The 25,444-nt window shown below is 36.0% G+C and overlaps 1 protein-coding gene across 3 annotated transcripts in view; it reads left to right on the top strand.

Annotated features, from left to right (window-relative positions):
• The window catches only part of ARMC8 (armadillo repeat containing 8), a 96,991-nt gene that overhangs the window by 20,817 nt on the left and 50,730 nt on the right, over positions 1 to 25,444 (top strand). For 2 of the 3 annotated variants that reach the window (XM_032487782.1, XM_032487771.1), the window contains exons 2-9: positions 39 to 115; positions 10,770 to 10,841; positions 12,949 to 13,091; positions 13,196 to 13,293; positions 16,727 to 16,819; positions 21,705 to 21,785; positions 23,752 to 23,827; positions 23,924 to 24,014. In XM_032487782.1, the coding sequence (XP_032343673.1) occupies positions 39 to 115; positions 10,770 to 10,841; positions 12,949 to 13,091; positions 13,196 to 13,293; positions 16,727 to 16,819; positions 21,705 to 21,785; positions 23,752 to 23,827; positions 23,924 to 24,014 (731 nt within the window). The remainder of the gene's footprint in view (positions 1 to 38; positions 116 to 10,769; positions 10,842 to 12,948; positions 13,092 to 13,195; positions 13,294 to 16,726; positions 16,820 to 21,704; positions 21,786 to 23,751; positions 23,828 to 23,923; positions 24,015 to 25,444) is intronic. The other variant, XM_032487779.1, reaches the window with a different exon arrangement.

Here is a 25,444-nt window from a genome sequence, read left to right as displayed (position 1 = left end):
TGGCTTCAGATGTCATAATTTTTCCCCCCACTTTCTAGGAAGTAACAGCTAGCAGTCGCCACTATGTTGACAGGCTATTTGACCCTGATCCCCAGAAAGTTCTACAAGGTGTCATGTAAGTAGTATGTATTTAAGAGTCTATCAAAAAGTCTTGTTTGTTTCATGTTTGAATCTGTCAAATATTATAATTCTGAAAATGCAGGGTTTTTCTTTTCTCTTTTCTTCTGTTTCGGAATGGCCCCTTGACATTCATGACTTTAATATGGTACTGTAAAAAATTGTCTCTTGGATAGCTGTTAACTGACATGGTTAACTTCATTTTTTTTTTTTTGTAGCATACTTGTTTTACATTTTTAAAAATGTTTACTTTGGAGAATGCTTTTGTGACTTTAATATCCAGCAAAAGCAAGAGAGCAAAATCGATGATTTTTTATAATTGGAAAAGGGTGGGAGAATAGGTCAGTAGGGTTTGGGGGGGTTTGTTTTATTTTTGATTAACCCACTGATGGTCTCTAAGGTTTGAGTCTCCTAGTGATGTTTTAAATATCAGAATTTAGAAAGCAATCATTAGAAAATTTAAATAAACTCTTCATAACCTAAATGCCCTTCTTTTCTCCATAATTCCCTCATGTTTAAGGAGGAAACATTTTTAAGCAACATAACCAAGGTGATTATACTCTAAAAAAAAATTAACTAAGACACATGTGATAAGATTGCAGATGACTGAAAGATGAATTCTCTCTCCTAAGAGCAAATTATTATGTATGCTTTTATCACATTAATTCTAAGAAAGAAGGTCTAGCCTAAGACTACTCATAGCATTGGGAAACACTGAGTGTCCACAGGGTTGAACTGTGTCCTGGGGAAGGAGGACACAAAAAAAAGATCAGGATGAGGCTCATGGGGTAGCAGTGAGGGCACAAATGAGTCCCTTTCTTCTTCTCTTACCCTGTTAGTGTTATCAGCAAGATAACATCTTCAGTTTAACTCTTGCTTGACCATGGCAAGGCTAGGATGCTTTGTTTATGGAAGTTTCTACTGACTATAATTCTTATTCTGTGCTCCCGTCTTCCAAAAAAAAAAAAAGACTCTATAGAAGGGATGTCTTGGGGATGTGTGTTTGTAAAGTAGAGGCAAGTTAAGCAAGTAAGGCTGCTTGACTATTCAAATTTAGCTAGAAGGGAAGGTGAGGAGCTGGATGGAAACCGCCCCCCTCCCCTGGGTTACTTGACACCTTCTCTTCACATCTTCTCAGTTCACAGAAATAGTAGATATTTCTTATTTTCTCATGTTGACTTTGCCTTTGTCCCTTAACTCCGGGACTTTGTAATGATTTAATCAGCCCTTTAAGTCTAGTTTGATTAATACCAGGGAAAGTGGTATTAAATCCACCCGTAAAATCAATCAGTTTGGGTTGTACCTAGGCACACAAATTAGTTGAAGGGATAGGTTTAATTTAATATGCTTTCTTAGGCAAGCAGACATTCCCCCACACAAAGCCAGTCACCTTTGTATATTGATAATCCTAGATATCACTTAAGATTCCTCAATAAATAGTTCAGTTGAAAATGTCAGGCTTATTAAGTGTTCAATAAATGATAGAAGATAATGATGCTGTAATTATTTTCATTATTACTGCTTCTATGGTTGTTTAGGAGAAAAGCTAAAGTTCTCAATCAGGGATTCCACATGAAAGACTTATCTTGAGTCATATCTCATATGAGTAGCTAATTCAAGTGTTAATCATCACTTTTAGAAATTTCTCATTTACCAAAGAACACAGTAACTTCCTGAAAGGTGATAAAATATCAAATGAGGCATAAAAACACTGGAAAGAGTGTATTCTTAAAAACCGGCTAAGGTATAGTTTGATAGCTTTAGTGCCTCTTAAAGAATTATCAAGTGTCAGACACTTAGCTGTAAGCTAAGAAGATAAGAAAGGTTTGTGTGGAAAGATAGATAGTGGAGTGGAAAGAGTATGGGCTTTTGAGTTGGACAACGGTAGATTGAATTCCTGGTTCTGGTATTTCCTAATTAAGTCCTTTCCTAGTAGAGTCTTTGGGCAAGTTGCTTAATTTCCTTGACTCTCAACTTCATTATCTGTAAAGGGAGATAACACAGCCCATCTTGCCAAGTTATTAAGAATTAAGTCAGAAATATAAAATTCAGTGCTGGTATGTTGTGGATACCCACAAATCAGCATTTAGGTGTTTATTCATTATTGGCCCTAATTTAAAACAACTTCAAAAATAAAATGATTCTTTTCAGAGAAGAGAAAGGAAAACTCAAATAAGAAATGTCAGAGAAAACAATTCAAACTGAAGGAGAAGAGAGGGAGGAGCTAGAATTCTTGATTCAGACAAGAGAATGCAAGTGATAACACAAACGCATTCCAGTGAAAGTGATTGCTACTTATAAGACTAAAATCTATTTATAGTTTGAAAGGGACAGATTACCCAAAATCTTTTCACTTAGGGTCTTATAGAGGTGTTTGTAGTATGATTTGATAAATCTTTCTTTACCTCAGAAATAGTTATTTTTTCTGACTTAATTCTTTCTTGAACTTTGTTACTGTCTAAAAATTAATTGTATATAGTCAAGAGAATGAAAAGTGAATTACACCTTTAACATTTTATTTATTTTTAAGTAACCTTGTCTAATACTAGAATATTACAATATTAATAGAGGAAAGGGGGGAACCAAAATAATGTTTAGGAAAAGAGAATTGACTAATTCTTTTAATGCATATTGCACAGCCGCCGTTGAATCAGTCATACAGAGACCATTACTGGACCAAAATAAGTAGGTAGAAGGAGGTGGCCGCAGAGCGTAGGCAACCAAAGGTAGTCTTCCAGCTTTAGGGAAGGGAAGGACAGTGGCTATAGTAATCAGCTTTGAATTGAAAATATCCAATTGGAAAGACATGAAAGAATTGATGACTAATTTTAGCTACATTACAACCAGAGTTCTGTCATTTTTCTAGCAATATTAAGTCTGGTTTGTCTCAATAAAGATTGTGAACATATAAAACATAATACACTAGCAGGAAAAACAAAATCAAAGAAATTGAAGATGAATAATGACTTTTCATCCTGGCCCACAACTAATCTACTCAGCTGAGTTAGAGCCGTAACCATACCCATAAATATAGGGAACTTCTTTGTTGATAACTCATGTTATAAAGGACCATTTTACCTAGTCAGTGAGTATGCCTTTGTTGAAAGATATTATTAAACATCAGAACTGGTTAGTTTTAAATGTTGAAGAATGAGAAGTTATCCTAGGGACAACTTTTTGTTAATGGTACAATATTTAGCATAAATTTGAATGGTCCTAATGTGTTAAAGGTTTGAAAACAGAATCAGGTCCTGAAAAGCAAATGTCAAATGCATAACTGAGTAGAAGATCATTAGGTATGGAGTAAGATATGAACAGAGAGAACAGGGAGGTCAATCGTGTAGGTCATAAACTACAGCATTTGCAACTACAACAGAGAGTAGCTATATCAGATAAACTGCTGTATTGCAAATTTTGAGCTTCCTCTAGTGTGGAGATCTATGTATGACTTTTAAAGAGTAATTACAGGATATTTTTGGTGAATTTACTCTGGTATTAGCTCAACCATGTTAAATCTGTTATTTGATGAAGAATTAGCTATCGAAATGTTTTTGGAGACCTTGAGTCAGAGTTGGTTAAACACTGCTTTTTTTTAATGTACCTAAATTAATGCACCTGAATCTGGTTTTTATATTAGTGATTCTCCATGAAAAAAGTCAACAGATATCCCTTTGTGGCCCTAAGATGATATTCCCTGTGTTGAAAGGCAAAAGATGATATAAGCAAATGTGTCTGGCTTTGTAGTTACAAAGTAGAATCAAAGTAGAAAACTAGATTGGGTCTCTCTGGTAAACTCAGGCAAGCATTTGTGGCTACTGTAGAATTGTGTGGTTTTCAACAGGTATCCATATTTAAAAGTGTCTTCTGAAGTATTTTAATGTACTGATGAAATAAGTTCATTTTGGTAATGATTTTGGTACTTGATTTTCTGGTTCCAGGAAATTATGTACTTCTGGGTTCAGTAGAATAGAGACACTTTCCATTTTCTTGCATGAGCTCCCAAAAGATGAAGCCTTTGGCTTTTGGAAATTTTAGCCTAAAGTAGAAGTTTTAGGATGATTCAAAAGAAATATCTTGTCAGTCATTTTTGAAAGCGTTACAGGTAAACATAAATGAAGATGACCGTAATACCAAATAAAATGGAGTGATTCTGAGTCTTACTTGTTTAAAACTTCATATTCTGAGACAGTTCAGTCTGGTTAAAAGGGTAACAAGATCCTCCAGAAATTATTAGATCAAATTGACATAGTTTCGTATGCAGATAGATAAGCTGTTTATATGTGTATGTGATACTAACTTTGAACGTCAAGATTAGCTGATATTCGTGTATATTTGTATATATTAGCATATCTGTATATATCTTTTCATATTTATAAACCACTTAACTGTATGCTTACAGATTCATAATGTTCTAACACATTTTTGATGTTCTTTGGAATGATTATATTAATAATATTCATCAATATACTATAAAATATTTTGGCATTTATTAGTGCAATTATTATATTGTACTTTTCATTTTCAGAGAATATAGGGTGATTTATAATCATATATTGATAAAACAAAGACAAGTACAACAACTCCTAGTTTCTGAACTGGTGTTATACAGATTGAAACTGTATCTGACACTACCTACATTTCAAAAATCTATACCACAGGGTAATTGTAAGAGTGAACTAAATTACTGCCACTTCTCAGTTTTGTTCAATATATACATATAGTAGGTGCACAATAAATGCTAAGCTGACTTGAAGTTCACTATAAATTTCTCAAGTGCCTCCTGAATCAAGGCCTTATGTTAAAAATAACTTTAGTTTGAATAATAAATCATCATTATCTAATTCTTTTAAAATTGGAAATTCACATATGGTAATGGTGACTTTGATTGGAATACAAATAATCTCATTCCTTAACTGTGCTAAATATTAGAAAGCTGTTGTGCTTGGATGATTGGATGTTACATTCTTCATAAAGAGCATCATAATAATTATTATTACAGGAACAGAACAGTGAGTATGTTTGTAATTTTCCAAGTCCAAATAATTTTTTAAGGTATTTACCATTTGCCTTATTATAGCTACCCACAAATGTGTATTTTCTCCTTATTTTATGAACATCTTATGAAAAGTGAGTTTTCCTAAGTAGATCAAACTTTATATTCAGATTGTAGTTTTCAGTGTCCACTGTAGTTTTTGGCTGCTTCACACCAAGTAGGCCAAGAATGAACGCACAATATTCCAAATAAGAGCTGCTTCAGGTAATTGAGAAGTCATACTGTTCAAAATTTAAATGACACAATTGATCTTTAGCTTCTGACTCCAGCCTTCAATGATTTTAAAGATAATTTTCTATTTTTAGGTGATAATTAGGTTTTCAGTTACAATTTATGCTATTTTGACTGTTTAGGAAAAGTGTGCTCATACCTGATTGAAACATTTCTCCAGCAAGTCTAGATTCCAATTAATTTTTTTTTTTTACTTTTCCTACTGTTTTAATGGCAAAGTGTGTTGTTACTTTCTATCTTGGTTTTGATCAAAAATCATAATGCTCTGTTTTAGGCATTTAGATATGCTGTGGTAGGCACTGTACATGTTGTTTTCATATTTGAGACCTTTTTCTCCATCACACTGAAAATTAATCTCTTTCAGAACAAAGAAAGGAAGTAGAAAAGTTAGCCTTCATGTAAAAGTGAGTGCCTCCTGAGTCCATTTATTAGTGGGCAAATTTAAGATTCTAGCTGAAAATGTTCCCTGGCAAATGCATTTTTGTAGCATCTTAATACTGGTTCTTCTCCCATCTTCAAAGTGTGGGATATCTCCAAGGCTTACGTTTTAGCCTTTCTACCTGGAGATTCTTATCTTACCTCAAAGATAATTCAGTATGTATAAAATCAGGATAGATCCTTGTTTTGCTAAGAGATTTGTTCTCCAAACTTCCTAGTATTCTCTGCACCCAGGCATCCGGACTTGACACTCAACATGTGTCACGTATCACTTTTCCTGTACCTATCAAACCATCTTGTTAACTACTTTCTTAAAATGTCCTCTCTATAAATGATTCCTATGGCTGCCACCTAGTCAGTGTCATATAACCAGATACCTGGATGAATTGATTAATTTCTTCAACAGACATTTATTGAGTGCCTACCAGGTGCCTGGTAGGCCTTGTGTAAGTTTGGGAGTATATGAGAGGGAATAATGTAGTCACTCCTCTGGGGGTTCCAAAAGTCTAATGGAGGAGTCAGATAACTAAAGAGGCAATCCACCGTAGTTTGATTAATAAATGCTGTGATAATGATAAACACAGAGGGACTTGGGACCACAAAGGAGAGACATCAGCCATTTAGTTGCCTCTTTTGGGTCTAGGATTATCTATATTCCAATCCATTCCACACTCAGCTTTTCTTCCTTAGTTAGTCACTACTTCCTTCATGTCCTTTTTCTGATAAAAACATGATCTTGCCTTAATCTGTCCCCCTTTAGTTTATATTTTCTCTCTATCACTTTTCCAACTTTGTTTCATGCTTAATGTTCCCATCTTAAAGGGAACCTTCTTTTCAGGCCTGACTCCTGGTATTGACCCAGAAATATGCCATATTCATTTCCAGCATTATTCCCTTTGCCTTCCTCATCCACTTATCCAAATGCTGACCATTTTCTAGGGTTCATCTTAGTTCCTACCATTGCCTCAAAACCTGTTAAGCTTGTCTTATCATCTACTTTTGTCAGCCCTGTAAGCTCACTGTCTATAATACAGCACTGCCTTAATTGTTAGTGTTATTTTTGTCTTCCCAAGGATATTGTAAACTCTTCAGATCAGGCTTTCCATTATGTGATGCTTTTGTATTCTTCATAGAGCCTAGCACAGGGCCGAGCCCAAAAAGTAATTGTTGAATTTCAATAGTATATAAGTAGGGTAATTTCCCCCCCAACATTAAAAATTTGTGGACAGGAGATTGTATTCCTTTGATCTACTGGGAAAAGGATGTCTGACTAAAAGTTAGAGATGCTCTTATTTTTGTATAAAAGTGTAAAATTGAAAAACAGGAGGAAAAAGAAAATACCTTTACTGAATTCTTTTGTCTTTTCAGTCAGTTTGTTCTGAATGTCTCATATGCTGGAGGTAATGGAAAGAAGCACTTGGCATGAAAGATATGGATTGAGACTGGCTCTGTCGTTTACTGTGGGACTGAGTAGACCCCCAAACCTGAGCCTTAGTTTCCTCATCTGTAAAATGGGGTTAATATTACTCAAGATTGCAGTGAAGATTAAGTAATGGATATGGAATGCTTTGTAAACTTCAGTGTATATACATCTTGCATGGTTTTGTTGTGTTCCCATCTTGGATGATAGTTGTGAGTTTGCATTTTACAAAAATACGGATTTCTATATGGTATGTTTTATGATCCATTGATAGTAACTTCTCTGAGATTTCCAGGTCAGGCTGGTTTCTTGCCTCTGAAGAGGAGACAGACTTCTATCCTAAAAAAGTAATGAGTGTGCTATGATAAAGGACGCTAGAAGGGATACCTAATCCAGACCTAGGAGTTGTCAGGGCATGCTTCCTGGAGGATGACATTGACATACAAGCTCAGACTTGAAAGATGAGTAAAGTTAGCCAGGAATGCTGTGAGGGAGGGGATAAGGAAATGAGAGAGAGAATAGCTACCCTCTGGCAACTGAAAGAAGCTCTGTTTGGCTGGCTCTGAAATTGAATTTTACACAGTACTAATCTTGTATCTGCTAAAAATGGGTATATGTGATGATTATTGTCTCTCTCAGTTTTAATTTTTTCATAGAAATGATCTCCTGGTAACCCTTTATAGTAATAGTTGAATAGAATTCATTTGCTGGGTATTAACATCTCTTCTTCCTTACCTAATATAGAAATATTTTACTTGTTAGAGCCAGAGCAAGAATTGTTGTCTTTAGACATTATGTTCTCTTTAGCTTGCAGTTACTCTGTAACTACTTGCTGCCTCCTTCATGTCCTTTTTGCAAACTATTAGGAGAACTGGAAACTTGGTGTTGGAGGGGTTTTTGTTTGCTTTTGACTCTAAAAATATTTACTTTCACATGGTTTCTGATACTTGAAATGGGTTTATAAGGTAATGTGGGGACACCTCATTTCTGCTTAGTTTAGGAAGATTGGAGAGAAATCTGGGAAAAAGTTAGGGTCAGGAATTCCGGACTAGAGAGAGCCTCCAGAATGGCACCTGGCGTAAAATAGACTCTTAGTAAATAGCAAGTGGACAAATGAGTGTGCTGCATTAGTATAGGCAGACCCATTAAAAGAAGGGAAGAAGATGAAAGTAAATGACAAAATGCTAGGTTAGGGTATATAAGCTGATAAGTGGGAACTAAGTCTCTAAGAAAACAGCAGGCATCCCCAAGAGGCAGGACCCTCGATGTACAGTCCATCAGCTATGCTTTGCTAAATGAAGCTCCAGTATCACATTTTATATAATGTATCAGAACTTGGTTAAAACCTTGGTAAGCTTCATTCAGCTTAGTCCTCATAAACAAAAAATCCTCCTGCATAACCCCTATAAACAATATGGAAGATCTGAGAGACAGTTTACAGAAAAAGAGGTAAAGCCCTCAAAAATAGACCACCCTCAAACACTGAGCTAATGGAAGAAGACTAGTAGGTATAGTGTATGTCTCAAGACTTGTGAAAATGCTATTCAAAAACTTGTAGGGAGAATCAGCTTTCAGCATATCACTGCATCATAGCAGTGTTTTCCTGCAGTAATCAAAGAAGGTAATTAAAGAGAAGGATATTATAATTATTATTACCAGGGTTTTTAATGCCAGTGAATTTGGTTGATATTGGAAACACAGTCTGACTATAATATTTAGTTGTTGATTTTCTTAAGTAACTTCCCACCTCTGTTTTCTACTCTGTTTTTCTACAAGATTATGGTTTACTAATTAGAGAACTTTTTCAGGATTTTAACTTTAAAGGTTGGCAAATGATTCCTATGTATTGTAGAGCTCTGCCGTCTAAAAGAGGGGAAGTCAAAAGAGATGCTGGTCAAGTGACTAGGGGAATAGATTTGGGATATGGAAGAAATGAATTTGGGTGAGCTAAGAACTTTTTGAGGCTCCATGACAATGGTCTTAATGCTCTCAGACTTGGCTTCCCCTTGTAAATGTTTTGTAATGACTGACTCCTGCACTATCCTGAAATTAAATCCACAGTAATATAACCTCACAAACATCCAAAAATAATATAATCCTTCCCTGCTTATAATGTAAAGGGTAAAATTTTAAAGAAGATAATGTATAAATGTTTCAGTATGTAGACACTTAGGCGTGACTGTGCTAGCAAACTTAATGAAGTATGAATGCAAGAGCTGAAAGTGTGGGCTGATATAGGTGTGGTATTGATGACTCAAACACCATGAGTACCACTGACCTGATTTTCCAAAATGAAATAACTTTTAATAAAAAGCATAATTTCCCTTTTATTTACAGGGCAGGTAAAATACTGAAAAATACAGTTTTCTTTAAAATTGTGTAAAAAATGCTTTCTATCTATTTGTAAAACTATGGCCAGGAATTTCTAGACACCCTCATAAACTTCTGAAATGCCCCTAAGAGTCTCTGATGCCTTCTTCCCCACTTTGAAAACCCATGGTGTTCTAGTGTTCTATATTAAGATAGTACTACTGACTAATTTGCATAAGTTTTTCTTTTTATTAAATATTCTCTAGTACTAGGCTTATTTTGAGCTATTTATTTTTTCTCCATCTGTCCTCTGGGAACAGCCATGTGTTTATGAATCAGTTGGTCATTGGTAGAGATACTCTTATTGTGGAATAGAATTTTACTTCTGGTGAAGCGAAGATCTGAGTGTAGCTAGAATAAAAAATACTGGTGAATATATGGGAAATATAAAATATTTTTATTTTTAAATCTCCTTAAAAGATAATTGGCTGTTTAAACAAAAGTAGTACAATATATTATGTTGTTTCTAACTAATTCAAAAATGTATGACAGCAGCACAAAAATGGATGGGGAGATGAAAGTATATGCTTGCAAGTCTCTTACAATATACAGGAAATGGCATGATATCCCTTGAAGTTAAACCATGCATATTGTAAATTGTAAAGCAACCACTAAAAAACCCAAAACAGAACCCGAAGAGGTACTGCTAAGACAATAAAGGAGATAAAATGGAATCACAAGAAGTATTCAGTCCAGAGAAGTCAGAAAAAGAGGAAAAAAGTAAACAAAGTCATGGTCCCTGGAACAGGATCAGATACATTCTGGGTGCTTTTACTCCCCACTTCCAGGGCTGTGAGTGAGAAGGTGGCCTAGATTTCTTTTTATTCAAAGGATTGGTGGCCTTTTTTGAAAAACTCAACTTTCTGTATATTAGAAGTCTTTTGCCAATACTGAAGATATCTCCCACTTTCCTCACTTCATTGCTGTCCTGTTTTACAGCCCCGGGTTTACTCAGCATCTGTCTCTGTCCCTTCTCTTTGGTACTCCAGGTGGAAAAGCATCAATGTTTTCACTATGTCACTAACTTCTGTATGAGCCAATTCAAGATGTTGCCTTATAAAGAGAAAGTGGGATGATTGATCTTTTATTTTTCTGTGGTGTCTCAACGTACTTTACCCTTTTCTCTTCCCCTTAATTCAGAGACATGAAAAATGCTGTAATTGGAAACAACAAGCAGAAAGCCAACCTCATTGTTTTAGGAGCTGTTCCAAGGTGAGTTTGCTGTCTTGCCCTTTTCTGCTGTTCATACTAAGTTTCAAGTATATTTCTTATTCTCAACCATAAGATTCATCTTTTTTCTGTATTGTCTGTCCTGTTTTTGAAAAGCCTCTTAATTTTTAAAATAAATGTTTTGGAGTATATGAAGCATCTCTTTAAAAAATTAAAGTACCAGAGAATGGAATATGAAGCAAATGTATTAATACTTTTTAGAGGTTCAGGTTGATCATTGGGTAGATAGACAGTCTACACCAGCTTGATTCTTCTGTATCTCCTCAGAGCCTTGGCAGGTTTTATATGATTGGTTGATAACATCTTAGGATTCCCAAAATGTTTTTTGAATTTAAAAAAAAAAAATCTTGGTTTTTAATACTGCTGTTCTTTTTTAATTTTTAAAATTTGCTGTTTTTTAACTGAACGTGGAAACTTTGATTTCTTCTGATGAACTAATAAGCTTCCTTTTGGCAGATGATGACAGTTTTATAAGTTCTCTTTTGTCTTTGCTACTCAGAGCTAAGTTTTATTTGCAATTGCTGTTAAGTTTTTCATTCAGAATTTTTTTTGATAGAGGAGGTAATTAGGATTTGTTAGTTTATTTACTTTTAATATATTTATTAATTTTTATATATTTATTGTGTGTGTGTATATATATTTTTGTTTGTTTGTTTGTTTTAAAGAGAGGTGCTGGGGATTGACCCGAGTACCTCATGCATGCTAAGCACTCACTCTACCACTGAGCTATACCCTCCCCACACCCCCCAGAATTTTTTAATGTTTTGGTTTTTTCTCTTCTCTCTCTTCTTTTTTTCTTATCTTTTAATGTAGGATTAGTGGTTTCATTGTTTGTTATCATAATTGATGTTAAATATATTCTTGGTAACTATAAAGCTCTCAGCAGTCTTTCTTTTCTTTTTTTTACTTATTTTTTAACGCCTTTATTGTGATATGGTTCCTATACAGTAAACTGCACATATTTCAGATAAGCAATTTGATAAATTTTGATAGATGTATACACCACCACCACAATCAAGATAGCTAACATTTCCATCACTCCCCAAAGGTATAATTTTCAAATTCCCTGTTTATCCCTTCCCACCCTCTTTAGCCCCTGATAACCACATTTGTTCTCTATGTCTATGAGTCTCTTTCTGTTTTGTAGAGAAGTTCATTTGTGTCCTTTTTCTTTTAGATTCCACATATAAGTAATATCAAATGGCATTTTTCTTTCTTTTTGGCTTACTTCACTTAGAATGATGATCTCCAGGTCCATCATGTGCTGCAAATGGCATTGTTTTATTCTTTTTATGGCTGAGAAGTATTCCATTGTATAAATATACCAGAACTTCTTTATCCAGTCATCTGTCGATGGACATTTGGGTTGTTTCCATGTCTTGGCTGTTGTAAATAGTGCTGCTGTGAACATTGGGGTACATGTGTCTCAGCAGCCTTTCTTAGGGGATTAGTGCTCAGTATATATAAATATGCTCTGGGGAGCATGAAGGTTCTACTTAGAACATAAGGGAGATGGTCATAAGTGGTGGATGATTAGAGTTTGGGGAGCAGTTGTTTGACAGGCTCAGCTGGAGTAGAAGTAGGAGGATCTGCTGATTCCCCAAATGGGAGAACTGGAGAAAGAAGAGAGCTTCTCTTGCTTGAAGAGCTACGCGAGGACTCTGAATGTTCCCTCTAGACTAAACGCCTGTGATCTCTGAACTACAGTGCTGGATATTCAGAGTCCTTAAGATCCAGCGGCACTTGGCACTGGGAGTCTTCATATCCATGGAGATAACATGGACGGTGCTGCTGCCGTTTGCACAGGGATCACCTGTAGACAACTTTCAGATTTATATTTCCGACAGACTAAGATAATCTGATAGTTCTCTTGCTTAAAATGATGAAAATCTCTTCTAGATTTCCCCCCTCTCAGATATTCTGTCATTAAATTAGCAGCTGATATAAAAATATGACCATTTCCTAGCCCTCTGTAAGCTTTCCAACCATATTTTCAGCATGGGGGATGTATTGGTAGCCTTTTTCTTTTAGCTAATGTTTACTGTTAAGTTTTTAAGTGTCTTCTGTTTATCAAGTTCTTTCTTTTTAGGTTATTGTACTTGCTTCAGCAAGAAACCTCAAGCACAGAGTTGAAAACTGAATGTGCAGTGGTATTGGGAAGTCTTGCTATGGGTACTGAAAACAATGTCAAGTCTCTTCTAGATTGCCATATTATCCCTGCCTTACTGCAAGGTATGTGAGGAAGCCATTTTTATACAAGTAGGAAGTAGAATCAGTTTGCAGTGTTTTAAATACAGGATGAAACCCTGAGTCTCAAATCTATTTTCTGTTAATAGGACTACTGTCCCCGGACCTAAAGTTCATTGAAGCTTGCCTCCGATGCCTGCGCACCATCTTTACCAGTCCCGTCACTCCAGAGGAACTACTGTATACAGTGAGTTTTAGATGTTTTTGCATCATCAGTTACATTTTACTAATAGCATACATCTAATTTACTTAGCATCTCAAAATGCATCATAACTGTGGTAACTGTGTTATGTTATAGAAAAGTCTCAAGAAGTATTTGAGTTCTTGCTAATTTGCAAATATCAAATGTTCTAGGCTTTGTAAAGAAGTAAAAAATAGTCTCAGATCTTGGGGAATTTATAAGCTGTTCTTTTTGGGGGGAGGTGGGTATAAAGACCCACCTTAATTTCTTAATATATTAGAAATTAAGGCAGTATATTTAATGCACTCACTTCAGGTTAAATCCAGTAAAGTAGGCTTTATAGAGAAGATAGAATTTGACCTGGGTCTTGAATACTGGTTAAGATTTCAAGAAGCAGAAAGGGAGGAAGCCGTTCTAGGAAAGATCTGTGTAAGAGGATATGCAGGGCAGTGGGCAGAGTAGTAGAACACAGGGGCATCAGTGTTCATTTCAGCTGGAGAGGTGAATGAGCAGCACTTTGTTGGAGGCTTACCTGCCAGTCTAGAATCAGAGAATACATGTGAGAGAATCCAAAGATCTTTAGAGTCATTCAATGGTTTTTTAAAATTTTGAGAATTATTAGGGGGTGATTACATGGGACTTCTTAATAAAAATGACCCAAGCCAATATTTTTCAAACACTCTTATCCACAATCCACAGTAAGAAGTAGTTTCCACTGTCACATTGTGTGTGTGGGGATGGGGAATATCCTGAGATAGTCTTCACAAAACATTCCATAAATGTGGTGCCTTCTGATTTCTAGTCTATCCTTTTCCATTTAAAAAAAAATGCTGGTTGTGATTCTTTGAACTAACACACAGAATTAGAAGGTCAAAGCAGATACATATGAATCAGAGATGTTGTCCAGAATCATGTTTTCCAGGTATTTCAAGAATATAAGCAGTAAAGAGGCACAGGCAAAGCAAGGAGGGAAAGGGAGGGGACATGCCACGTGCCTCCATAGTTAGTTTTTCCGACACCAGACACTTGCTCCTCTGGCCCGTAATGCTACATAAGGTCTCCAAGTGAGGTTTGTGGGTGACCTCACAAAGCAGGGAGGTTCTAAATTAGGAAACATCTGTTTTACCTCAGGGATTTGGGCAGCATTCTTCAGAGAGCCATACCTCAGAAATCTATAGGTTATTTACTACAATGATTCTCAAATTTGCACATGCACTAGAATTACCTGGAGAGCTCTTTAAGCACAGAACCCTGGACCCTACGTCCAGAATTTCTGATTCAGTGATTGCGGGTTGGGGCCTGAGAATATGCATTTCTAACAAGTTTCCTGGTAATTGAGACGCCACTAGTCCATGGACCACTCTGGTTTACTGTAAGCACTTCTAAATTGGGGACATCCTCCTCAAAGCATTCTACATAGAAAGGCTGTCTTTCTAGTAAATATCAATCTGTTTTCCTGAAGGTCTGATTGTCATGTTTACAAAGAAATTAAACCAGTCACTTGTCTTGTTTACCCTAGAACTTTCTCCCCAACCCCCAGCCCAGTAATGGGGGAGAAATTGATCCTGGCCAACTGATGTAACTTCTTTCTCCTCTCTCTCTAAATTGATTTCACGACCCACTAGTGGATCATGGTACATAGTTTTAGAACTCTTATCTACACCAATTTAACTTCTTTACATAAGAAAAATTAAGACACGGGGACATTTAAGTGACTTTCACAGGGAGAATGTCTAAATTATGAAATACCTTTATGCCTCAGAGACAGTGGAGAATCCGTGAAAAGTGTTGGGTGGGATAATGACAGGGCGTAATATTTCAGTATAGTTAGCTGACATTTGTGAGTTGGATTGTGTACAGGCTGGCTGCCACAGCAACCCAGGCACCAAACTAAAGACAGTGGAGTCCTGTTGAAGAGGGCAGGATGTCTAGTTTGAAATCCTGTTTATCAGATAGGTGACTGGAGAAATTTTGTAACTGTTCTTTGCATCATTTAATCAGTCACAAACTGCAGATATATACTGCAGATATATAACACAATTGGCAGAAAGGGTCAAATGTGAAGAAATGGAGTAAGGGCTGTTGTAACAGGAAAACTGAGAGATGAGAGAGCAATAGAGGAAAGGAGGGAGGTAAAAGTAGTTTTAGGAGCCTGATAGAGGCTTTTTTATCTTCCTCTCAATTGCCTCTTCTCTCTTAGCTGCAACCTACTTCCCTTTCTTCTGTCAGTGGAACCACTGTTGTCATCCCTGCTCCTCCCCATCTGTAAAATAGATGTGTACTTTACATTCTCGTCTCTTCTTTTATGCATTTGGTAGCTGACTTTCTTTGAAGTTTTCTGAGGTTTTCATTTTGTTTTTAAACTACTTATGATAACAGAGTTACACTAACAAGCAAGGGGAAAAGATTCTACTTGTAGGCAATCAACAGCCTTCTGTTTTCTGACTTAGCTTTTATGTATCCTGGGCTTTCTTTTCTTTCTAAGGAAAACCCCAAATCTTGTTTATCCCAACAGTGGTATTCTTTTAACTTTCTTTCCTTGCCCTCTGTTGTCTTTTGTCAAAGTGTGGTCTGTGGACCAGCATCAGCCATCATTTGGGAGCTAGTTAGAATGCAGGATCTTAGGTCCTACTCCAAACCTACGGAATCAGAAGCTGTACATAAAGAAAATCCCCTGAGAATTTACATACACATTCATACCTGAGAGGCATCGCTATAGGATCTGTGACAGCATTGACCAGGGGGCTTGAGCTGTCTCCTATTCTGTCTGTGGTTCAAGCCAGATATCCTTTCAACGTTTAATTCTTTCTGTACTCTAAGAAAAAGGACATTTTTGGAGAGCCCTGCAGCAGGCTGGGTAGATTCTTCTCTCTTCTTGTGTATCATCATGTATGTTGCTAAGTGTCAGTAGTAGGCAGAGAGTGGGCTATTAAGTGAGAAGTTGCTATTTTATAAGTTGTTTTGTGAAGACTGAAACTAGCTAACTATGGTTATTATGAATGTTAATCTGTTACTGATACTTATCATAACATCTCAAATCAAAATTATCAAGTTTTATCTTAATACAGTAATTCTTCCTTAGAAATTATGTATTATATATCTTATTAATTATGTCACATTTTGGTCTCAGAATAGATTTATGTCAGGTCTTACTGAAATTATTTTGTTTTATTGTGGGGATGTAGGCTGTTTATGGGAGAGAAATTGAGAATTTCATATTTTTGTATTTTGTTGTCAAGGATAAAATTGAAACCCCTTTCCTTGTCCTTTTCCTAATAGTTCTGATGTCCGTGTTGCTTTTGTGTTGCTGTGTTCCTTGAAGAGATTTAATTTACTGTCATTAGGATAAGAGGCTTACTAGCTCATGGAAAATACTTATTAGAGGTGCTCCCCATGTCTAAGTTCCTTGTTGCTATGCTCTTCTTCCCTTTGACTTCAGGATGCTACGGTGATACCGCACCTCATGGCGCTGCTTAGCAGGTCCCGCTACACCCAGGAGTACATCTGTCAGATCTTCTCCCACTGCTGTAAAGTAAGAACCAGAATGAATGTTCTCTGTAGTATAAAATCTTACGTGCCCTCAGGAGATTACCTCCTTTGTGCATCCTCCTAGAGCTAATCTATACATATATAAGCAGACCTAATGTATATATCCCCCCCCCCCTTTTTTGGACACAAATGGTAGCATTACCATCCATACTGTTTTGCATCTTGCAGTTTTCACTTAACCTTTTTTTTTTTTTTAAGTGGAGGTACTGAGGATTGAACCCAGGACCTTGTGCATGCTAGGCATGCACTTTACCACTGAGCTATACCCGCCTCCCCCCACTTAACCTCTTGAAAGATATTCCATATCAGTACATAAGGAGCTTCCTCATTCTTTTTGTAAACAGGCATACAGTATTTTATTGTATAGATGTATAATAATTTATTTAACCAGTCTTCTGTTGTCAGACATTTAGCTTGTTTCCAGTCTTATTTCAAAAAAGTGCTGTAGTCAATATGTTGTATGTAAGACATTTTATAAAAAACAGAATTGCTGAGTCAAAGAGTGTGAGCATTTGTAATTTTACCACATGCCTTAGTAGAGGTTATATAGTTTTACACTCCGACCAGCCATGTGTGGTCATGACTTCCCCTACACCCTCAGGTTGCACACTGTTGGAAATTGTTTTAAGTGATCTCATATAAGGAGAAATAAGAGAAATTTCGGTTATTAAAAGTGCCTGAACCTAAACTGAAGAATGCTCTGCAGTGCTACTTATTTTGCTTCACAGTTTATATATTGAGTGTACTCTTTTGATAGCCATGATTTGCTAACTTTTAACCAAATGATTGTTTATCTTCTGATTATACATTTTTCAGGACCTGAAATCACATACCTGTCATTTATAATTACAAATATAAAGTGAGGTGTTTGGGGAACTATAGGAAAGAATGAAAAGTGAACAACTGCATACTAAACTAGGAAGATCACAGATTTATGCTATTTTAGAACAGTTTCCCAAATATAAATTAAATCACTTGGTTTCAGAAGTATCTATAGATTATATCTTAAACCTTTAAACCCCCTTCCAAATCCTAGCTGATTGTCACTCTATTTAAGACATCCAGAATTTAAGATTTTTGTCGAAAGTCTTTGCAGTTTCTCTCCCTGGATTGCTTTGACAATGTGGAAGCCAACGCACAGGACCAGGGGTGTCAATTTCTTAACCTTTTGAGGAGGGTAAAGAAAATCTTTGAGAAAAGAACAATTTCATTGCAATTCATTTATTAAAAATGAGTTGAAGTAATAAGAGTCTAGAATTTTCCAACATTAAGTGATGTCTTATAGCCAGCCCTGGCAGATAGGTGGAAAAGGATACTCCAGAGCTCTGTGCCTCATTAAAAATCTTATAGCATCTGTACCCGAGTGCTTGAGAGCACAGCATCTACTATTCATGATCACAGCAATCCCAAAAGGCAGTAAAAATTGGACCTGGAGGCTTAACTACTACATGTCAAATTATTGTGTTAAATTATCAGACATTTGAATAATCCCATTTCTGAAGTTACCCATATAGTTTTTAGAATTTCGCATCAGAAATTTCCCGACATTTTTAGGCTTACTCATCTGAAGCTTCTCAATGCTGTTTTAGCTGAAATCATAGATGAAAGAATACTATTAAATCACTGGTTCTTTTGCTGGAGAGCAACTTATGCTGAACAAGAATTTACAGGCACCCTCTAACAGAACAAAGATGCCACTAACAGAACAAAGATGTTATCAGAGAAAGTCACCTGAACTCTGCTTTCCTTTAGCCTGATAATTAGCATTTGCCACTGTAATTAAATGATCCAGTTTAAGTGTTCTGAGATACAATAGATCTCAGGAAACATTAGAGCGTTTTTAAACCCAGAGATGATAGTAATAGCCTAAAATGCAATATTAATTTCCCTATTGATACACCAACAACATGGATTTTTAAAAACAACAGACTGATGATCTCTGTATTTAATTATTAAAACCTTTTATTTTCGTATTGATTAGTTTACATATAGGCCCAAAATAAAATTAATAACAGCATTTTAAGACTCATTTACAAACTTGCATATACTGGTATCAATATTAAATAAATTTGCATACTTTGGGAAGGGGAGACAGAAAAAGATTACTAAAGCATTTGTGTTATAAGCTAATCATAATTATATTTTTGAAATTCTCTCCCTGATTTACTAAGGATCAATAAAAGGCTAGTAATAATATTAATTGGAAATCTAACGTCTAAATTGTTGCCACTTTTTAAGCAGTTACTCGAATTTCTAAGACCTGTCTTTTGGAGTTTCAGATCATGAAGGCTTCTATGCTTCCCACCCTGTGCACGCTGCTTCACTACCCCAGGTTCATGCAGGTCGATTTGGAGAGACTAAAGGAGACTTGTTAAGAGTGGAACAGTTGTTCCTCCTCTTTAGTTGGTTTAGCCACTAGATTTTTCCTTGCAGTTAGTTTTACACAATCCTATGTACAACCACAGAGAGGAAGAAGAGCTTCTTTTGTAACAAACATTTGCTGCTATCTTTGGGCAAAGAACGTGAGGGAGAAAAAAGTCCGATATCTTGTAAGCGGTGGGGAACTGTTATGTACAAAGAATTGCATTGTGCTTCACCATCACTTACAAACATAGCTCCAAGACTGAAAACAATCTAGTGTCTGACTGTAGGGTACTAGTTAAAGCATGGGACATTCATACAATGGATTAAGGCCAAAAAAGAAATGAGAAACCTCTTTATGTACTGATATGAATGATCACTGAGTTGTATTATAAAGGAAATAAAAGGTTTAGAGCCATACACACACACACACACACATATGTATACTCATATATAATGTGTATTCTATAGTATGTATATAGTATTTGTATATAGTATTATATGTATAGTATTATTCTACCATTTGTGTTAAAACAGGGGGAAAGAATATACTTATGTATTTGTATACATATAAACTGTCTTGAAGAATATAAATTAATCTGTTAGTATTAGGTCACCTCAAGGCAGGAGAAGGGATTGGCTGAATACAGAGGTGGAAGAAGAGTGAGGTACAGGGGTGGAGGCAGCCACCTCTCTATTCAGCTATTCTGCTAAACATTACCAGTATTTAAATTAGGATGTTAAAATTTATAAGAAAGGCAAAAAAAGAACCTTGGCCAAGGCTAATTGGGGCTCATCTTCCTAATTTATTCTAGTTACCTGCTTATTAATAGGTAAGAAAAAAATGAGTCAGATTCTTAGGAGACCTTTCTTTTCCTTAGCTCCTCCATTACATTCTCCACCACTATCCTTATAATGAATAAGCCAGAAACTCCTATGTTTCAAATGAGACAATTCAAGTAAAGCATTTAGAGCAATATCCAGCACATAGCAAGTACCCCAGTAAGTAATACCTATAATTATAATTGCAGATGCATGGATGAGGATGAGGTAGGAAGACAGCACAGTTCAAACCTGTGCCCTGAGAACGTCAGTTTTTTCAGTCATTATAAAAGCAAGTTTGCACTATACTGGACGGATATGTAGTGATAAATACATCAAGCAATTGTTTTCTGGAAATTTGTCCTCATACTCAAAGGATCTGCCCAGATGCATGTTGTTAATAATGTTCAGCAAAATGTTGTTTATAATTGTGAGATATTAGAAACTATCTAAAATATGTAATTGGGGTTTGAGTAAACTGGAATATTATATAGTGATTAAAAATAAGAAATTAGAAGTTAGAAAATTTATAGACTTCAATTTGAAAACAACTATGCTAAATTTTTAAAATGTAAAGAAAAGTAAGAGAGAAATTGCCGAATTTTTTTGAAGAACCCTTTTAATAGTGTGTAAGATGTTTAGGGGATTGTTACTTATAAAATAGAATATGGCTGTTTTAACATTCAGAAGTATGAATCCTAATATCCCTACGTCAAACGATGGATATTTTGGTTTAAGAAGGAATGAGTATCTGCAAGATAGTTGTAACTTGACTAAATAGTGAGTTCGAGAAGCTGGTTTGAGAGCTGTTTTTCTGGAGTAGGACCTGATTTCTTCTGGTGAACCCAGACAGGTAGCCTACCATTCAGCAGTACATTTTTCTCTTCTAGATAATGATAAGCATGAAGTACCATCCTTGCCTTGGCTTTAATTGACTTTGAGTGGATGAGTGGACATAAAAGAAATGAATAAGTAATGGCAAATTTGAAGCCTGGCATTAATCTTTAGCTTGTGCCACTGAAGATCTTTAGTAAATTGATTAGTAGAAAACAAGAGTTGATGAAAAATAAAATACCTGAATTTTCCTATTACTTCACCTTCTTACTCTAAGAAGTGATAATTTTAAGAAGAGAAATGAGAGAGATGGAGAACTAAAACATGTTTATCTCTCAGTTATAGAGTGTTGTGTTTCTCACTACTCAAACCTCCCGGATATGTTCAGACAGTTTAGGTTCTGGTCTAGTTCCTCTAGCAGTTAATTGGTTGTTGGGGTCCCCTGACTAGGTCATGAGTCTTAAGTTGTAGGAATGACTGTACTGTCTCCTGTGGGCATTGGGTAAGGGTGTGCACGTTAAATGCAGAGTTCGGAGTGCCTCTGTTGCTGTGATGGTGTGCTTCTTTAAGAATTGCAAAGGGCCTATGCTGGGAACGCTTCTGTGCCCCCTTATTGTTTTGAGGAAGTAAGGAGGCAGCACTTCCGTAGAACTGGGATGAGAGGTAAGACGTGGCTGCCCTTTGCAGGACTAAGAACAGTGTCTGTCTGCTTTGGGGGGATGGATTTACACAAGAGAAGGGTAACAGAATTCTACAGTGTAGTGAATATGGTTTTCTACATTTAAGTAAATGTTTTATTGGAATGAATCATTACTCTTCTTAATGTACTATTATATTCTCTTTTCTTACAGGGTCCAGATCATCAAACAGTTTTATTTAACCATGGTGCAGTTCAGAATATTGCTCACCTACTAACCTCAGTATCTTATAAAGTAAGATGTTAAAAATTATGGCCATTTTTATACTTTATTTTTGGTTTCTAGAGTCTTGCTCTAGAAAGAGGCCCACATATTTTATTGCTTCTTTGATAGATACATTGTGATCAAGAGTAGTATGTCAGTAAGTATTATGGGGCACTGTTATATCAATGAAATGCTCTTTTAAAAAAAAGAAAAACCCTGGCCTTTCAATTTTTTTTTTTTCCCAGAATATGGTTGTGGTATAAGTTGCTATTGATTTTTACCTGGATCATTAGTCTCTTCTGGTAAGGTGTCAGTGCCAAAGCTTCGTGCCTTGAAGTATATAGGAGCAATGGCTTGCTGTATCAGGAAAGGCTTTGGATTTCCTATTTCAAACCTTTATTTAGCCACAGTGACTCAAACTTATACCATGTACCCACACATACATCAACATTTAAAATGTGTTCTCTTTTGTATTTTGAGTTTAAAAAGTCAAGGGTTTTCAGACTTGTTAATTAAATTTCTTTACCATCTTTTATATATAGGTAAGCAGTATCATGATATACTGTCAGACATAGGTTAAAACTTAGTCATTTCATTATTGTCCAATTGGACAGTTGTAGCAAATATTGGGACATTGTCTTTATTGTGTCACATTAGAACTAAGTGTGCCAGAAATTTCCTGTAGAGCAGAGAAGCAATCATTTTTGTCCTCTGTCCGTTTGTACTGATCTTTTGGTCCTTAGCTTTATTGCAGGTATGGCCTGCTAATATGTATATTTTCCCTACCTCAGACATCCAGAGTTAGGTCTTGGTGAAGATCTCACAAGGATGGGAATAGGGAATGGTACCAGCTTGAAACTAGCCAGAAGCAAGGGAAGGAAATGTATACTGAGAGCTGCTTCCTCTACTCTGTACCACATGGAGGCTGAGACCAGCCAGCACTTGCATATCAGGAAACAGTTGCTGGGGTGGCAATTTACTGCCCCTCTTCTCCATCCTCTAGCTTCATTAATTCCCCCAGTTCTTCCTCCATTTCTTTCTTTTCTTTTCCACACTAGACTTCTTTATCTACAATGACAAATAACAGTGAAAGGGAAAAGGTTTTGGTAACATTACTCTTGCCAAGGTTTACTCCATTGTCACAGTCTCATTAACATATTGCAGGTTCCGCCCGTTGACAGGTGCTCGTGCTGCAGAGCACTGCCCAAGTGAGGGACAGGGCTTCTTCACACCTCAGCCACCTGTGCTGCTGATCTCAGGCTCCACATAGGAACATCATATATAGACTCAGGCTTGGAAGCGACGGTTAGCTCATCTGGTGAAAACTGAACAGAATGAAAAATAACAGCTCTCATAGGAGCTCCTGCAAACTACAAAATATGTTGTATGTGGTCAAGAGATTGGGCCTTTGGTATCATCCCAGACCAGTCACCTAGTTTTGAGGAACAGTAGCACAGCTCATAGGTATTTCAGAAGTTAAATTAGTCCCTTTCAAATTTTTATTGTAACTTTCTTTCCTCTCTTGTTTTCTTTCCCCACCCCCCATCCCCATCCCATTCACAACTATGAGAGTACTCTTTTTTTTTTTTTTTTTTTCTCTTCAGTTCTCTGGTTTATAATTTGGGAAGAAGAAATGTCCCACTTGAAAGGCAATTGGTAATTAATTGTTATTAAATTTCCTTTGCCTCACCAACATTGTATTTTTTACAATGTTCTTTTAAATTTGATTAGGAATTTATCTAGTTCAGTTTTAGTTGCTACTTCACTGTTTTTTCTTTTCTGTTACTTCAAAATTAATTTTAACTTTTTATAATTAATTTTAACTTACTATACTCTTCAGACATACGCGTCTTATTTTTATTCCCTTGAGTCCTTCCTTTAGTACTTTAAGCAGATTTAAATAGTTATTTTTTCAGAAGAGTTTAGATTCTGAGACATTGAAATTTCTATTTGCAAAACTAAAATAAACGCTTTGTTTGTTCACTTATTTTTACAGGTTCGAATGCAAGCACTGAAATGCTTCTCAGTTTTAGCTTTTGAAAATCCCCAGGTATCGATGACTCTGGTAAATGGTAGGCTGGAACTTTCAGTGGCACCTACATGATTTAATTTATGAACTTTGTAGATTTAAAGAATTCCTTAATCTTTGTTGTTTGTTTGATTTCTAGTTTTGGTTGATGGAGAATTGTTACCACAAATTTTTGTGAAGATGTTACAGAGGGATAAGCCTATTGAGATGCAGCTCACATCAGCAAAATGGTAAAAGTCAAGACAATGTGGGACCAAAGACAGTGCTTTATCGATATCGTAGAATATTTTGGACAGCCTAATTAGCTCACTTTCAATTCCCATCTTGTTGGGGATTTTGAAATTTGAACGTCATGGGATTATGTCACCTTTTCTTAAATGGATGTGAGTTTTGTACTCAGTTTACTACTAGTACTGTGCAGAAGGACTCTCTTGTAACATCTAAGACTACAGAAAATTGCTTCGTAACATTCCCTTCTCTTTGTATTTCAGTTGAAATAATACAGAATTAAATCAGATTTAACCAACATATATTATGCTAAGTATTATGCCAGGAAAATATAAAGATATAGAAATAGTGAGAATTAGTGGAAGTTGATAACCAAGTCATGATTTCAGAGAATGTGACTTCCTTATCTTTATAAAAACAAAGATTGCTTATACAGACGTGACTGTTTATAAGAAAGTTATGTAATGTTCTTATTGGCACAGTTCCTGGCTCACGTAAGCATTCAATACATATTAATTCTATAATTGTCACTACATTTCCAGATAGGTTTGGCACCTGTTATGTAAGGTTCTGTGCTAAATGAATGGTTTAGTTTCACCATGTAAGAAGTTGTGGCTTTCTAATATTTTGACCAGAATGAGGAATTGTCAGTGAATCACTCATGCATCATGATTGTTTGCTTTTTTTTTTTAAATATTATGTGTATTTTTTGTTTGTCTGCTTTTTGTCTGAAGGAATCTTTGAAAAAGGAAATTCTCATTAATTTAAGTTTTGTAATTGCTTAATGTTCAGTACCTGCTTATGGAGTACAAAGCAATTTTATTCTCCCCCCCCATCTTTTTTTTTGCTATTATCTTTTTTTCTTTTTTCTCTTCTTTTACAAACCCTTGTGTTGAGGGCTGACTTTCAATAGATTGCAGCGAGGGAGCTGCTCTGCTACGTTAGAAACCCCGACCTGGAAGCAGGTCGTCTAGGAATGGTTTAGCACCAGATTCCCCACAAACTGAGCATGTGGTGCGTGACGGGCAAGGGGGCGGCCGCCTTTCCGGCCACACCCCATGTCCCAGGACGAAGGGCTCTCCGCACAAGCAATCTTATTCTTATTCAAAGCTAGATATAATTGTGAAAGTAAATTGCTTTTCAGGAGAACCAAATCAGTGGCTAATTCTGAAAGCCACTGCTAGTAACCTCTGAATACTTATCTTAGTGATAGCTGTAAGTGTTGTAAGTTAAATCCTTCTTCTGCGATACTTCTGCTGTTATTGGAGTTAGAATATTCCAACTTAACTTCATTTGAACTTAGATATTTTGTTAACTTTATATATTATTTTTAATTTTTTTCCTTTTTATTGTGGAAAATTTCAAACATAAAAAAGTACAGAGAAAAGTCTATAAAGAACTCCAATGTGCCCAGCACATTTACTTACTCACT

Source organism: Camelus ferus, chromosome 1, assembly GCF_009834535.1.
Source record: "Camelus ferus isolate YT-003-E chromosome 1, BCGSAC_Cfer_1.0, whole genome shotgun sequence".
Classification (NCBI taxonomy): domain Eukaryota; kingdom Metazoa; phylum Chordata; class Mammalia; order Artiodactyla; family Camelidae; genus Camelus; species Camelus ferus.
The sequence above is the reverse complement of the archived record's forward strand: the minus strand, read 5'-3'. Positions and strand labels throughout refer to the sequence as shown.